This window comes from Acanthaster planci, linkage group LG03 (assembly GCF_054643075.1).
Source record: "Acanthaster planci isolate LZ-2023a linkage group LG03, COTS_SCS, whole genome shotgun sequence".
Lineage (NCBI taxonomy): Eukaryota > Metazoa > Echinodermata > Asteroidea > Valvatida > Acanthasteridae > Acanthaster > Acanthaster planci.
Genome location: NC_141779.1, coordinates 10488827 through 10505624, shown reverse-complemented (window position 1 = coordinate 10505624; position 16798 = coordinate 10488827). Strand labels below are relative to the sequence as shown.

Genomic DNA, 16798 nt, shown 5'->3' with positions numbered 1-16798 from the left:
AAGCACTGTCATTGGCGAACCAAAAACGTTATGTAATGCTTTGCTAACAGGAAGTGATAACCTCGCGGTCGCAAGTCGTGCAGCAGCGAAACGTATAGCCAATGGGTTTTTTTTCTAGGAATTGAAAAAAAATCTTCTTTTCACTACCAATGAAAACAAATTCAAAATTAATATTTTTTTTAACGGTGACGCGCTGCCAGCGCTCATCGTGACGCTTGCGATGTCGTACCGACGGGGGCTTTTAGAACTATAGCTACGTCTATTGTCAGCACGTCCGCGTATTTCCAATGAGAAAAATTGCCCATCAAAAGCTAGACCTATCTAGCGCCAGACAGCTTACATACTCGGATACGGCAGGGAACCAGCTTAATTGATACGGTTTTTTGTACGTCTCTAGTCTGGTAACCGATGTTTGCAGATTGCATTTGTTTATGTCCGGTACGTACATGAACGTACTTGCTTCGGCCATTTTTGACGAAGTGGAGTCGAAATTCACCGATCCTAAAAAGTGCAATTTAATACTTTATTTTCGCTTCCGATGAACGCTGTTCCACCTTCAGTCTTTCTATGAATGTTAATAATATACTTTTGCCCTGTTAAGAGATCATATTCGGTCGAGTTCTTTCCAAACGATGGAAAACACGGAAGCATGCGAAGTGACTGAAGTGCCCGTCGGCATTGCCGAAGCGGGCAACATCGATATCCACAACGTTGCCGAGGAGTTACCGAACGCTGCCGATGACTCCGCATTTAACGCTGGTGCAACTGATCACTCAAATGAGAACAGTGGTGACGGGCACGACGAAGGAATTACAACTTCTTCGGTCACAGATGAGGTTTTCCATCCACATCCAGTGCACCCTGTGGGAATTCTGACCGCTGTGCCTGGGGCTGGTGGTCGAACCACACGGCTTGTCGCGATCGTCCAAGACTCCCAGCACCACGCTCACCTTGTTGACGGCTTGAAGACTCCGGCTACGCCGTGTACACCTGGGACCCCTTCAGGGGACAAGCGGCAGCACTACGCCTGGGATGAGGTGGTACATTCCCCAAACGGCATTCTCCCTGTGCGATGTAGAAATGTCAGCGCTGAGTTGCACAAGAACAAACTTGGATCAGGTGATATCTTGGTCATGTGTTGAATAAACTTTAAAAAGGCAGTGGACGCTTGACTGTGGTCAGGTGGTAGGCTAATTCAGGCATGCCAGGATTTAGGAGTTGATTACTTCGTGTACTTTGTGGGCCTAGTAGCTAGTACTACTGCTCTCAGTCACCCATCATGCTCATACAAGTACTCAAAGTCATTGTCATTTTCAGTGGGGGAATAGTCTACACTTATGGACGCAGCATTTTGTACTCCCGATGATGTTGATAGCACTGCTTCAGGTCTCAGTTACTTCACTTTTTTCTACATAAGGATGGAGGGGAGTCCCCCAAAAGCAGTGCTTGTCGAGTAGGGACCCCCACTTACATAACAACACATACAGAGAGACATCACATTGGCATACATATACATACTGATAATAATTAGAAATCAACAAGAGATACTTGTAAGTACATGTACATGTATGGCCTGTAACTTGTAACCCTGTGAGAACTACATGTACTCAGTTTCCATGTAACTATTAAGTAAGCGCATCAAATATACATATACATGTTTAAACAATGATGGATTGGTCATATGTTTTAATGATGGATCTAGCGAGTTCCACAACTTGGGACCCTCGTGCCTTACTGTTTTAATTGCAAGTTTGGTGCGTACAGAGTTTTCATATTATTCCTACAGTCCTGGATATTATTGAACAAATGTAATTAACATGCATCTTCCATGATAGATATTAATTAACATACACTCCCAGAAATTTAATAGTCAGTGAAGCCATTCAAAGCCTTTCAAATTGCTCAAGTCCTAAACATGTCAAAGAGATGTTCCAGTCACTTGACTTGGACTTGGAATATTCCCACTATTCTACAATATTGATTAGTCCAAGAGATGATAATCTAGACCCAAATTTGTAAATTTGGCGTCACCAACATGTGTCACCAGGTTTGCCTTTGTGAGCATTCCCCCAGCCTTCAATTGTCATAATACATGTATACCTATAGGCCTATCCGTTTTGTAAGTGACTTCATCATTCATACAGACACGCCACAATTTGGAGGCTCCAATTGGACGATTGGTGAAGTTGCGCATTAACTTCTGGTTCAGTGGTTCCAAGAACATAATGGTGATCAGTGCATTTAACTCTGTGTGCAGTGCATGTGCAGTGGGCGTGGTTTAAACTGAAGTGATGTCACACTTACGAATCAGATAGGCCTGTCCATGTTGTAAAATCCAACATGTAATCATGGTAATTGTACATGTATGTTTATGGTCAACCAGATCTCCAGTACAGAGGCGAAACCACCTGTACCCATACTTGCAACACTAAACGAAAGTGGTGTGATTATTTGTGGTGTACATGTACACAGGACACTTATACATGTATGTACATGCACATATACATGTATTTGCAGGAGGTAAGGGGCGTTGCATCAAATACCAAGACACTTGGTACACCCCTTCAGAATTTGAGAACTTCTGTGGGCGAGGCAACAGCAAAGACTGGAAGAGGAGCATCCGCTATGGGGGGCGGACCTTGAACTGTCTGATAGAGGAAGGAATACTCACACCTCATGCTGCCTCCTGTACGTGTGGTGCCTGCTGTGATGATGAATCTGTGGTAAGCTTGACCTGATCTTGGCATGGTTCATTGGATTCTTTGCATGAGGTATGCCCTCAGCAGTAAACAGGCAGTCAATAACTATTAATTATGCTGAGCCCCCCCCAAAGTCTCATTCATTTTTTTAAGGGAAGGAGCGCCCTCCTCCGTTATTTTTTATAGCCGACACATTTTTCCAAGATGGTGGGTAAATCTATTTTCTTGACTCTGTCACTGATGTTTTTGTGTCTAAAGGAGCTTTCACCATTACCAGGCTTTAAACTTGCATTCATATGTTAAGGTATCTGTATACACTGTACATGTACATGCAACAATATAAATACACTGTAGGTTGCAAGTTTAACAATAAAATGAAAAACTAAAAAAATAAAAAAGAGGAGACAGGGGACTGTAAATTAAAAATAAATTCTTATTCTACCTTATAGAGGGCCAGGTGTGCATCCATGTTGATGTTATTTTTTTTTTTTGTACAGGAATCCTCTCAGTCTGGTCCAGTCCGGCTCTTTGTACCGTACAAGCGACGCAAACGAAACGAGAGCGAAAGTCTCCCACCGACCCCAACCATGAAGAAGAAAATGAAACTTAAGGATGGTAAAAATCCAGCGTTTAATCCCAAATTACTCCAGAGCAGTGGAGCCCTCTACTTGAGTCTGCTGGGCTTACTGAAGTGAAAGATTGTGTTATAGCAGGGGTCGACATTAAGTGGGCGTACCTGCGCTTTTGCGTCTGACAAACCATGATTAGCGCCTGGTAACCCGTAATAAAGCGAGAGGTCGGGCACTGAAATTAGCGCCAGGCCATTACTGGTCCTCTGTGAGGTGATGACACACTTAATTCCGAAAAAAATCGTCAAAATAGTTACTGTGGTGAGGGTAGGTTCGACAACCCTCCTTGTCTTAAAATGCCTGGTTTTATACGGTTTCCTACTTACATTTGCAATTATTGAAAAGGAACTTCTGTTATTTTCACAGTAGTGAAAACATGTGCGCAAAGCTTAAAGCAAAGCTGCGCTGGTTCCTGCCGCGCAGCGCTGCACACATGCCAAAGAATGCGCGATGGAATTGTGCCAGTCTATATGTCATGGTCGAATACACTACATCGGCTGTAGCACAGAAAAATTGACCCCCCAAAATTTCTGAACTGCTGACCATATTTTTGAGAGGCATATAATCGAAAGCAAAACTATTATTTTTTGGCCTTAATATTACTTTACCTAAAATAGCTCCCGGGTTCAGTAAAACAGCTCCCAAAAAACCCTGAAATTTGAAAGGCCAGGAGCTATTTTTGGCTTCTGGGTATAAAAGCTTAATGTCAACCCCTGTAATAGGATACATGTATATACATATATGTAAGCTCAAAAATCCAACTTTGTTGTCAGGTTGGGCAAGCCTGATATGAAGCTTTGTTGTTGTCGGCAAAGGCTTGATGGGAAGTTGCAGTAATTTGGAAATTCATGCAGAACTCGAGTCTGAGTTCTTGGTCTGAGCCTTGCAACACCTGAACATGTATAAAACTTTCACACGTACCCGTATATGGTGCTGCTTGTCTAAATATACATGTATACTTTTTATACATGAATCCAAAGTACTCAGTCTACTTACAGGTAACTCTGTAATGTACACGTACATGTAGCTTGCTTGATTCCCACTGTATCACCTTTCAACAAATTTAATTACAAACTAATGGAAATAATTAAAGATTCTTTTTATTAGTCAGGCTTGTAAATTTTTTGGCACTTGTGAAATAATACACTGCAGAATGTACCTTGCCGTGCTTGTCGGCCTTTTCTAAATGACCAAAAACATAACTGCAGTCAGCTGGCACTTCCCAACTTCTGCCATGCGTACATGTATATACATGTATACGTACATGTAGAAGGGTTTTACAACTGAAATATCAAATTACCAGTGTCCTAACTTATAGTTCCTGTAAAGTGGCTATTCATATTATGGTTAAAAGAAAGTTTCTTTAAACTTAGGGTATAAAACTGTGCATAATGTACATGTAGGTCTGTTATTATCATTGGGTTATGTGGTGTGAACGTGTTTGGTTTAATGTCACAAATCCTGAGATACCAAGCAAGCACTTGCATTTATTAAAGTGTGAAATCAAAGAGTTACTTAGGGTTGGTCCAACATATGAACTTCTCCATTCTAATTTTGGACTGTTTTCTTTCTACCGTCAGCCCCTGAGGAAACCCGGTCCATAAGCCTGGACAGCACTGCCAGCCAGTTGGACGTGACCGGTGCCAACCTGGTACTCAGTCCCATGCCGCCAGGCACACCCAAGGCTGCGGGCACCTCAGACCTGGAGCATGAGCACTGGTGGCAACTGGAGGAGGTATGTATATATGTGTATGTGGGGCATCCCAGGGTCAGAGCTCATGTTTTGCTGGTGGTAGCTGCTTCTGTTGACCTTCATACAATTTCTGGCTGTCAGTACCTGAAGAATATGTTCAAGTGTGAGACTAAACACTATTTTAGGGCCAGTTATTGCCGAACTGTGGAATGGTGTTTTTGGAAGTACAAGTGCATTTAGATTGGTAAACAAAGCAGGTGATCAAGGTGCTACAATATTGAGTGACTCCAGTTTTTTTCCTGTCAAACCATGGATTTTAGGACCTGTTTGTTTCACGCAGATCTGGATCGTGGTCAGTAATCCGTTCTTGGTTCACTGACACCAGAGCCCGCCTTAACCGCTCCGAGCGGAACAAAAAAATAGTGTGATTTTGGTACTCACCGCATAGGCTTGCCATGGGGCGCGCGAGTATATGCTTGTTTCATGTGGAGCACGCCGAGTATGCGTAAATAATTTATTGGGGCATGTATGGTCTTTGTGTACACACAGAAGTGTGCAAGAACCCGCTTGTAACCACCTGTCTTTCTTTTGCCGATTGGGGGTGCACTTCAGCTTGGGGCGGATAGATGAAGTGAACCAACGTTGGGGTGAGTGATCAAAACCCAGATCTGCGTGAAACAAAACAGGCCTGTTTATGTAGTACCTGTCTGATCATGCAAGTTTTATTTTCTTGCTTCTACTAGACATTACAACCATTTCTGTCCTATTCAGCTTTGACTTCTGGCTGTCCTCATGAAATAAGAAATGAGATGCGTATTCTGCTCATACAGACTGAACCTACACTGAAAAAGGAAACTGAATGATCACAGAGTGTCCCAAACAGCAAGTTTTATGGTCCTAATCCTCTGGGTGTAATGTATTGCACATGCAGATAAAATTTTACTGGGTTTGGCATGGTGAGGGCCAGGGTACAGACATGGCAAACATTCATGTATCTGATACACAAAATGCACACGTTGAGACCACTCCGTCATTTGGCTTAAAAGAGGGAATAAAGTGCAATATTCCACTTTGTGTCAATACGTGTAAATGCCACAGATGGCCAACCAGCTTGCCCAGAATGTCCAGCAGCTGAAGACCTTGATAGAGCAGGCAAAGGCCCACTCTCAAGCCAGCAAGGAAACTGCTGTCCTGCACACCAAAATCATGCTTGATGCTGAGAAAAAGGAGGTGAGGCTTCGTATGCCATTTGCATGTAGAAGGTGGGGGTAGTTTGGCTTTTTGGGGGGGGGGGATTTATGCCTTTTTTTCTTCTGTTGTCTTTATGAGCATATGGGGAGTTCTGTGTAAAAAATAGTAAACTGATAATTTTGGAGAAAACTATGAAAATCTGCGTCTTGATTTACTCACCAGGCATTATCCAAAGCTCGTCTGGAGGCCCAGATGCAGTTCTCCCGAGCCATGATGGAGGCCAAAGCTGAGAAGGACAGTGCAGTGGCTCAGGCTCTGGCTCAGGCTAGGGCTGAGAAGATGGAAGCGGTCGCCAACGCCAAGACAACGCATCTGATCAAGGTGCACTTGAAATTGTCAAGAAAAACTCTGATTGCAAAGCTGTTTTGATTGGTAGAGCCATTTTTTATGCCCCACTAGCGGACCGAAGGGGCATACTGTTTCCACCTTTCGTCCATGCATGAGTGTCTTTAGCCCTGTCCGCACTGGACTTTATTTTCCAAAGATTTACTGAGCCGATGGGAAAATGAAAAATGGGCAAATGTTACCACAGTCCGCACATGGACTTTCAATGCGAGATGTGTGGGAAAAGTAACCGAGCTATCACTATAATAGCACACAAGGGCGCTTTGCGTGACCTTTCGTGTTCATCCTTTGACCCAAGCACATTTAAGCAATTGAACTTCCAGTTGTTTCAGTAATAATATCTGCAATCATTCGAGAGACTAGAGAACATGAAATCACTGCACAGCAACTAGAATTAAGCTTCGCGGTGTGTACGTGTATGTACGTCACATGGACGCTTGCAACGCACATGTGCGGGGTACGTGTGAGCCTGACCTTGCCAGTAAACCGGATGTACGCTTCCCTGAGCCGCTTTTACCGACTTGCAATGTCCGCACTGGACTTTCTGTCTTGGGAAAAGTGTCTCGGGAATTCTTCCTGGCCAGAAGTTGGCCGGTAAAAATTCCTGTGCGGCTTTGGAAAAGTAACTGAGAGGAAGTCTTAAGGGGACGTCTGCACTGGACTTAAAATGGGCAAAGTATCCATCGTTTCAGTAAGTTTGCCCGAAAAAAGTCCAGTGCGAACAGGGCTTTTGTGCAGTGCTGTGCAAGTGTTGCATACACGTACATGCACACAGTGTTGACCTCCATACAGAAGTCCACACAATTGAAGGATAAGAAAATCCAAAATCTGAGACATGTCTTGCACACTGCAACCCTTTCATGAAGTTTGCTTATCCCCTATAAACATCTTGGAAAACATTGAAAAAGAGTGAGCTGCAGTACATGAACCCCTTGGTATCAAGTGAGGAATCATTGCCACGCTGGCATACAGCAATGCTTGACTCAGTACAAACACCCAATGGATGTTCCATTCAAATACATTCACTGCATATATGCACACTGCTTCATCATGCTTGCCCAGTTGCTTGTCCAGAGGCTGCAAAAACAGACATTGGAATCTATGGGTTTTTGCTTTCGTGTTCCCAGAACAAAGATTTTTTCTGTTTTTATCATTCATTTGAGGATCGAGAATGAATCGGTGTGTTAAACGAATAGCAGCAATGATTGAGACAAGGCGCCCACATTGCATGCGCACACTTTGTGTTCCATTTTCTGAGTCTGCAGTAGTGGCAGGTATGCCATGACAACAGCATGGCTTGGGACAGAAAACCTCATTCCCCACTGTCCGTTCTCTCTTCCCACCCCCCTCCCCAGGCCTGCGTGAACTGTGGCAGGGAGGCACTCAGCGAATGCATGGGCTGCCACCAGGTATCTTACTGCAGCAGCTTCTGTCAACGCAAGGACTGGGTCAGCCACCAGCACAACTGTGGGCAGCAAGGGGTGTTGGCTTCGTGCCCCGTGGAGCAGCAGGAGGGTCAGGAAGATGAGAACACATCCATTGAGAACAAGGACCCTGATGAATAATGATTAGCTGTAAAATAGGTCAAGGTCTTGTTTTGGGGTTTTTCTACAAGCCAGGGGAAAGCCATTGTTTTTGTAAAATTATAGAGGTTCTGCATGGCAGCCATCTTTCCGGTAACTGCTTTTGTCGTGGAGGGACAGTACAAAAGGTCTGCTGATGTGTATCCCTGTGGAATAAAAGCTCTGACCGGAAAAATGGCTGCCATGCAGAACGTCTATATTTTTGCTTTTTTTTTTCTCTCCCCAAATCCTACAGACTGTGTACGTGATTTCTGTTGGCAGCACTTTGGCCAGTTCTTAATCTTCAGTCATAGATACCTCAGATAATGCCTGCTATATAAATCATGCACTGGCATCTGGTGTGTGCATGCGGCTCGCCACGCACACACCAAATCCATATACGGAGATTCTTTCAGACAACTATTGAATAAAATGGACAGGGGTGTCTGTTCAGGAAAATTTAAAAAAAATTCTAGAACAAATTCATTCTATATCTGTCATATATTGACTTTTTTTGACTCCCTGACTAAAAATGGTATTTATGAATGGGAAGAAATACGTGCTGGGCATGTGCTCAGGAGACTGAATGCTGATTATGCCCTTGCCAGCAGCTCGGACACTAGTCGCGTCCACTCTCCTTAGCTGGTCTTAAACGCACGTTTAAGACCGGCCAAGCACATAATTATTTATTCTCTAATAGTCAAACTTAAACAAGTGAAGACCGTAGGCTGAAGATGTGCACTGAACATTGACGTCATGTAAACGTCATCATCAAGTCATGTGGCAATCAATTAGTCTAGACATTTATGACAAAATGTTAGTATGCACCCTTGGCGCAGATTTTTGTTACATGATCATGATGACATCAAACTAAAAATATTTTGTTTTCCATATAGAAAAACATTTGATAGTCATCTTTAAAATTACATGTAGTTGAAAGATGTGTATGTGTTCTGCTCTGCAAATGCAAAATGATTGGAGGACATCAGTTGATTTTTTCATCTTTTTTCATGTTCGCTTGTATTAGTAATTTGTGGCACTATTACGAGACAGACAATTTGAAACTTCAAGATATAAATTCCTTTGAGATCACAAGTACTCATAACAATGATGTCTCAATGACACCATCAAATGAGTTTGTACAATTTTTTATTTATTTTTTATTAATTGCAGGTTTTGTGTTGCATTGACCCCTTTTAATAGAAAAAGTCTTATGTTATTGAGTTTTAGCTGTCGTTAATTGAACATATCAAGTGGCATTGCAATAGAATCATTAAGAAGCATTTGTCGATGTTCAAAGTTTGTTTGATTTCTCATAGACTCTGTACATGCTTCTTAAGCTCCACACACCTACTGGTACATGGGGACCATGTACATGGGGACCATGTAATACAATTATTTTATTACAGTTCTTGAAAGTGTACTACTGTGTTTCAATTTAACCTTATTTTAAATTTTCATTCCGTTTTAACCTGCATTTTGGGCCCTTTGAGGCTTTTATAGTAATGCAAATTTGCGTATTCAGGAGCAAAACTGTGATGTCATTCTAGGCACTGAACCGGAAAGCTGCAATGATTTGTGCACATAAAATTGCTGGAATCTTACTATATTTTGCTGTTTGGTATGGCATTAAGTTAGAGAGCAACCTTTTTGCAGAGATATTTTCAAAGAGCAAATTTGGGGCTCAAAATCTGAACATGAAAATATGTATTTAAACAGTGTGTTCCATGATTTAAGTCACAGCAACAGCACCCTCACTTGTCTGGAAAGCTTGGACAGTCTTGAATGTTTAAAGAAGTTTTATTTCAGTTCACATAACTCCAAAAGCATTTCAACGAGTTTTCATACATTAATTAAACAAGAGTATAAAATGCAGAGTATAAAAGAAATTCATTATGTGGATTCTTTAACCAGGTAACGTCAGATTTTCTTGCCCGAAAAAGCTGCTGGGGTGGTTTTTTTTTTTACCCACATATTCTTCAACCTTGCAATTGCACTTTGACCCAAACAAGCATGACGCATTAATGCACTAAACGCGGAAGTCAAAAGAAATTCTTAAACGAGTGTACACGCCCTCCGTGGAACAAATAAGGAAAATTACATATGTTTACACGTCATCCGGCGTCAAGTGGTCAACGTTGAGGACTGTGCAGTACAACCAAACATAGAAGTACCCTGTGTACTATAATTGTCATGGAGATCATTTTGCATCACTTTGCATCACTTTGTTACCTTGACATACCACTGGGATGCCTCCAAAAAAAAGCCCTTTACCATGATGTATTCAGCCACTGGGAGTATGTGCAAACCCACCAAAAGAATGGAAAACTACAAGCACAACCATAATACTGATGAAGGGTTAAATCATGCATTCTTCTTACTGTTTATAATGCTATAAATGTTTGATGATGTCATAAGTCACATGACAAACCGCTCTCGGTGGATTTTTGAAATGTCAGTATCTTTTGAACTACATTTACATGTCTTATTAAGTAATACTTTTCTCCTTGGTTCCATGTTATATGTTCTGAGTTGAAGTGCACCCCGAGCGGCAAAAGACAGATGGTAGTAAGTTTTCAAAGCGGGTTCTTGCACGCGTTCTGTGTGTAAGCAAAGACTATATATTAAGGAAGAAATTCATTATGTGTAGTCAGCTTCAACTGATCCACTGATCTCCATCATTGACACAAACCTATGCGGCGAGTACCAAAAAAACCCACACCCTCTTTTGTTCCGCTCGGAGCAGATATACATGTACATGTAGGTCAAAATAGAGATGACATCATTTTATTTATAATGATTTGTTCTATTCTTGTTTTAGTCCATTTGTTGACATATACATGTATCCTGAAAAGAAAAGAATTCCCAACAACCCTTTTACAAGACTTTTGTGAGAGGCAAAGTCACCATTTGTGGAATATTTTATGATGTCATGATGATGCCATCATAATACAAAATTTTTGTTTCGCATTTTAGATTATCTGATTATCTTGATACTTGGAGGGAAGACTTTGTATGCATAGCAAAATTGAAATGAAGTCAGCAGATTTTTTAAAAAGATTGTATGATTTGTTCGATCTTTTTGTAATTATGCTGCTATTTCAAGTGAAGTTTCAACTCTTGAATTGAAACTTCACTTGAAAAAAGTACTTTGAGACTAAAGTGTCGTGTTGTCATTTGGTAATTTAATGTAAATCATGTTACTGATATTTTACGTTTTTCCTACAGCTAACCCAGACAGAAAGCTTAAGAAGTGGGAAAGCCCTGCATTCTGTGTAAACAGATGCAAACTGTAGTTTTTACTCAAATCTGTTATCCATGATTTTACTGATCCAGATCCCCACCAGATGAAGGCTTGATGCCCCTTGAAGATTGAACAGAGGTCCTCATTTGTTTAAGGCACAGTGGTGGATTTTTGTGGATTCAAAAAGCTCATACACTGTAGCATTTTAAGTTAACCATTATGAATAAAACAGCCAAATACTGCTCCAGATACAATTGTGCCAAAGTATGGTGATACACTTATCAGCAAATGATTTATTACCAAAAGACAACCTTCACATATTATTGTTTATTTACAAGTGCACATAAAACACTGTTGTTTACACTGCCTTCTATCCGGACAGAGAGTAAATACCAGTCTTGGGGAGGAGCTGCTAACACAAATTTTGTATCATGAGGAAAGCTGTCCCATGCGCTGTGCAAAGTTCGGACCAAGGCCTTACAGTTTAACCAGAGTTTGTCTTGATGCAGGTTTTATTTCCTACCAACTTTACATACATAAAACATGTACATGTACAATGTACATGAACATGCTTTTTTGGGGGAAAAAATATTTCAGTGCTTTCCATATCTGTGCACTTAAAAACACTGCCTGAAAGTCCTCTTAAAATGTATCCTGAACTAACTGTGTACGTGTACAGCTACAAGCGTTGTGTAAATTACATTGCATTCCAAGGTCTTTCTGAATGCATACTTGACACATACATGTAGTTGGGGTGGACTTTTTTAAAGATGCACTTTCTACTTTTCTAACAAATTAAACAAAAGTAAAGAAAGTTCATGACCACTGTTTGTGTTGTGGAAATCTGACTTTACATCAGAAGAGAGAAGATGTACATGTGTGAAAGTTTCTCTGAAGTACATGTATTTGTCATTTTTTTGAGAACGAAAAGAAAATTCACATCTTAATGTGTTTTTTTTTATAATTATGGTTGACAGGCCCTGTCCAGTTCCAATATTTATTTGGGCCAGTATGAAGTGGAAAAGGGAGTATTAACTCTAGCTTTGTTTCTAGTTTAATGAGATTGTTTTCACTGATGTTTGTCTCACAAGGATTTTATATCGACAAGTGAATGAGATTGTGTTTATAAGTTAAAGAAAAATGTGGTAAGGGATAGGTTATGTGCGAAGAAAAAAATATTTACAGTATTCATGTGACCATATGCCACAAAATCAGCTGCAAGTGGTAAGATATACAGGGTACACTTGCACTGAAGGCTCGTAAAGAATCTTACACAGTGTAAAGCTATGGAAACCTTCAACATTTGTTCACCCACATTGAATATTGTTTTTCATCAGGATGCAGAAATGAGTGACACATTAAAACAAAGAGTTCACTTTGTTTTTTTCTAATGCAAACCACATGTCACTGTTTGACCAAATTTTGTGAACATGGCCCAAGGACCCATTTTCTTGGTACCTACTTATATGATGACTGCATTCAAAAAGTTGAAACAAAAAAGTTGGCAATTAAACAGTATTTCTTTCTATATAAATATACATGTATTTCTTCTTATGTATACATGTATATGTACGTTTCTTTGAATTAGGTCAGGATGGTAAGGAATGTATGGTGTAGTATTGTTACCATGGTTTCTTTTTCCCATTTTGAATAGTTCTTGAAATAGAATGAAGGAGACACTTCCCCTCCTATACATACTTGTACATTACAAAAAAATTGTGTTAAATATTTCTGCACTGCTAATAAATGCTGAACAAACACAAAAAGCTTTCATGTTTCTTTTAACTTTGTTTTTTCATTGATAAGGAGAGTGAATAGTTGCTTATAGTGCAAAAATAATTCATGTGCTACAAAAAAAGAGCTGCACCGTACCCGTAGTAAGTAACCTTTTCTGCAGTATCAATGAAATTATGCTATACTGGGTGAGTTGAGTATTGAAATTGCCATTTTGTCTTTGGCTTTGACATCCCTGATATTTGTGAGTTCAGCTCTGAAACAGTCATACTTTCCAGAGCAGTATTCAATTTTAATGTAAGTCTACAATGTTTCTAACTGCATCTGAGACAAAGCCAGAGACGAAGATGAGAGTCAGAAAATCCCCAGCATTAAAGTGTAGTCACTGCTAGATTGGTTAGACTGTTAAACTGGTACCTTCACCTTCCCTGTAGGTTCGTAATGCATGTATGCACACAATGGAGGGGAACCAGGCAAATCTTTCATAGTACAGAATTCAAAACTAGACCCTGAGCAGGCTGGCCTTACTTGGCATGGGAATATCTTGAAATTGGTGAAACACTGTACACTTGCCACTCACAGACAAGCAGTATAATCATATCATACATGTAGATGTACTGACAGTCATAACTTCTGTGCTTGTGTGATTACGTAAAGACATCTGCCTACACAAATGTATGTACTCAGATTACTGTGCCCTCTCCTGTCTTAAGGCACTTTTTGTTCACACATGAAGTCGGTTCACTTCGAGCAGAAACAAGAGAGGGCGTACTTTTACACAGCAACGACAGTCTGTTAGGTGAGAACTCACCGCTTGCCGTACACAGGTTCATGTGTATTTTTATGCACACGTGACCAATTTCCACTAGGTGCCAACATTCATGGTTTGAATGTACGGTCTTGGCTTGTGCACTGTGGACGTGCACAAGCCCATTGCACCAAGTTGTTTCTTTACATTTCCAATGAAGGTATACTTCAATTCGAGGTGGATTCTCCAGAAGGTTAGCTTTACTGCATACAGCCTATCTCCACCACTCACTATGATCCACTGATGTTCAGGACCGGGCTCAAATCTGGATTGTGACTTTTTTTTACATCAACTCCTCCAGATGTTAAAAGACGGATCCTGAGGTTTGCCTGCGTGACTAGTTTCATCCTCCTCTGCTAATACATCGCCCAACTGAGCTGCATATGTCTTCATGAAGAAAAAAAACCAAGAAAACAATGTACAATACATGTACATGTAAATCTGAAACTGACCTGATGGCAAACCATGTGGCTCTCTTGAACTCACACTCTCCCTATTCCAAGGTCACAGAGAGAATAAAGTATTCAAAGGAGTGTGGCTCAATGAAACAATTCTTTTGGCTCAAAACTTCTCACAGTTGAAGTGAAAATTTTGAGAATGTTTAAACTGAAAGAAATTATTATTGAGGAATTCACATGACAAATTATTTGGAGAGTAAGACTTTTTAACTTTAATAATTTCTTTTCTCTCCAAGTTAGGGGTCAAAGAAGAAAGCTTACTGTTGTTATTGGAAGTATGTCTGAACAAATTATTCTTCAGGCTCAAACCACTAGACAGTATACAAGTATTTGAGAATATTTAAAATAGAAAGAAACAATCAACCCCTTGTTGAAATACTCAAAGTCACATATTCCTCATTCATGGTGAAAACATATTTTAGAGGGCAAGACAACTTTTTATTATGTTTTCTTTTAACCTTTTCAATTTCTTTTTTAGGTTGGGAGGGATTGACAAAAATCTTTGGATTCCTCAGAAGTGACAAAGTATCATCATTCTATGGCTAATTCTGGACAGGAATAAATAGTATGGAAACAACTGTTTTCAGACTGAAAGCAGCAATTCTTTTCAAATCAAGCCGTACCTTGTTTTTGTTTCCTTCACCCCTCAGAGATTGAGACCTCATTGCGTAGGCTGACCCTGGTCGAGAGAAATGGGCAAGGTCTGTCTGAGGGATGCTAGGGTCATAGTCTTTCACCTACAGATGGACGGATAAAAGCAGAACAACAAGCACCCAAGGATATTTGAAAACAATTCCAAATTCTGAATGACATTATCATTGTTTATACTTTTGAGGGAGAGGGAAGATTTATTAATTCAATGAAGTTCTGGAGACATTCTGCCACAATTACAAATACGATGTACAGTACATCTGTGCTGTAGTCAGCACAATGAATACCAAGCAACCTTCATCAGAAGTACATGTATAATGTTCTTTACAGGAGAAAATTAAGCTTTCAAAGATAACATCCACATACATGTATATATCTGTACACGTCTAAACAATGGGAAATGCATAAGTCAGCATACAGTAGATACCTTCTGTACGATATTGAGTCGGATAAGGTCTGCCTTGGGTGTTCTTTTGCATCCTTCAGCAGCAAAGAATGGCCAAATGGTCTCAAGTGCTGAGGCAAAGTCAACTGCTGTCCTGAAAAGTAAAAGACGGGAATTTTTCACTTAATGCATGTTCATGTACTGTACTGTACTTTGCAGGTTTTAAAAGAAGCGTTACAGCACCAAAATAAGGAAAAACATGAAGTGAAATGAGGTGCCAAACCCTCTCAAATGGACCAACAGATTAGCCAACGATAAGATTGAGTAAAATGAAGTTGAACCTTCTACATTTAAACATGTTTCTGAAGACAGTAGTTGATCTGTTAGCGATTGATTTTTTTGTTTATGAAGGGTAGTCATAGTAGCGGCGGTGGTGGGGAGGAGGGAGAATTAGATGACAGTAGATTTTTACTATTTACCTTCCTCTGTTGTCTTTCAAGGTGAGGTCCGGTTTGCTCTCCATGAGTTTCATGAGAACTTTGCCGTGTCCCTGGAAGGCAGCACAGTGGCAAGCTGTCCACAGCGTGCCACTGTTACTCTGGTTGACATTTGCACTACAAGGGACAAAACAACAAATTGTCATTCGTGACACATACGCGTACAATACAAGTGCATGTACTTCTGAACACCTTAAATTGTTTATTTAAATGCCTCACACAGTTCAACAGCCTTTAGGTTGAGAGTCCATCAGGTGAGGGGCTTTCAACATCATAAAACTATCAACCAGTTTAAAATATGTGTAATTTCCCGGTTTCAGACGCAATTTTGAAACCAGTATTTTGGAATCTACATGTTACTCTCATACAAGTACCGGAACATGATAATAACTGTCTTAATTGCTACTTTTTCTGAAAAAAGAAGAAGACATGTACATGTATATTCACTCTTTGCACGCTGCCGCCATAGGCATGCAGAACCTTGATCTAGCAGCTTAATGAAGCCGGTTCAGTGATTCATGTGTAGGCCTACATGTATGTTGTTTAGTAATTTTGCATGTGCTGTGTCGGCTCTTGTACCATGCAACTGGGCAATATTTCCAAAGCTGCTTGCAGGCAATTCTGGCACGATTTTACAAGCTGCAAGTTTGAGGCTCTGCATGCCTATGGCGGAGTGTGAATTATGTAAAAAAGAAAAAAAGGGGGGAGGAGACAAGGTGAGAGACATGTATGCATGACTGGGAAGTCCACAGTGTAAACCTTTACATGGCAGAGCTCAATGACCCATTCCATTCCAAAGAGTTAAGCTTGGAAGACTTTCTAATAGCTTCCAAGCAACCAAC

General features: G+C 40.5%; 2 protein-coding genes across 2 annotated transcripts in view; one reads left to right on the top strand and one right to left on the bottom strand.

The window, feature by feature from the left end:
* The first annotated feature begins 451 nt into the window (after nt 1-451).
* Nucleotides 452-8735, top strand: deaf1 (DEAF1 transcription factor). The gene is made up of 7 exons (XM_022251651.2): nt 452-1119; nt 2518-2723; nt 3197-3314; nt 4909-5063; nt 6120-6251; nt 6435-6593; nt 7973-8735. The coding sequence occupies exons 1-7, from the start codon at nt 633-635 to the stop codon at nt 8180-8182; spliced, it is 1467 nt and encodes a 488-aa protein (XP_022107343.1). The 5' UTR covers nt 452-632; the 3' UTR covers nt 8183-8735.
* A 2953-nt stretch (nt 8736-11688) lies between these two features.
* Nucleotides 11689-16798, bottom strand: part of LOC110988295 (uncharacterized) — a 128192-nt gene continuing 123082 nt past the window's right edge. The window contains exons 11-14 of the mRNA XM_087134485.1: nt 15939-16073; nt 15502-15613; nt 15047-15160; nt 11689-14352 (exon numbers count right to left, since the gene is read on the bottom strand). Of these exons, the coding sequence (XP_086990611.1) occupies nt 14254-14352; nt 15047-15160; nt 15502-15613; nt 15939-16073 (460 nt within the window). The 3' untranslated portion in view covers nt 11689-14253. The remainder of the gene's footprint in view (nt 14353-15046; nt 15161-15501; nt 15614-15938; nt 16074-16798) is intronic.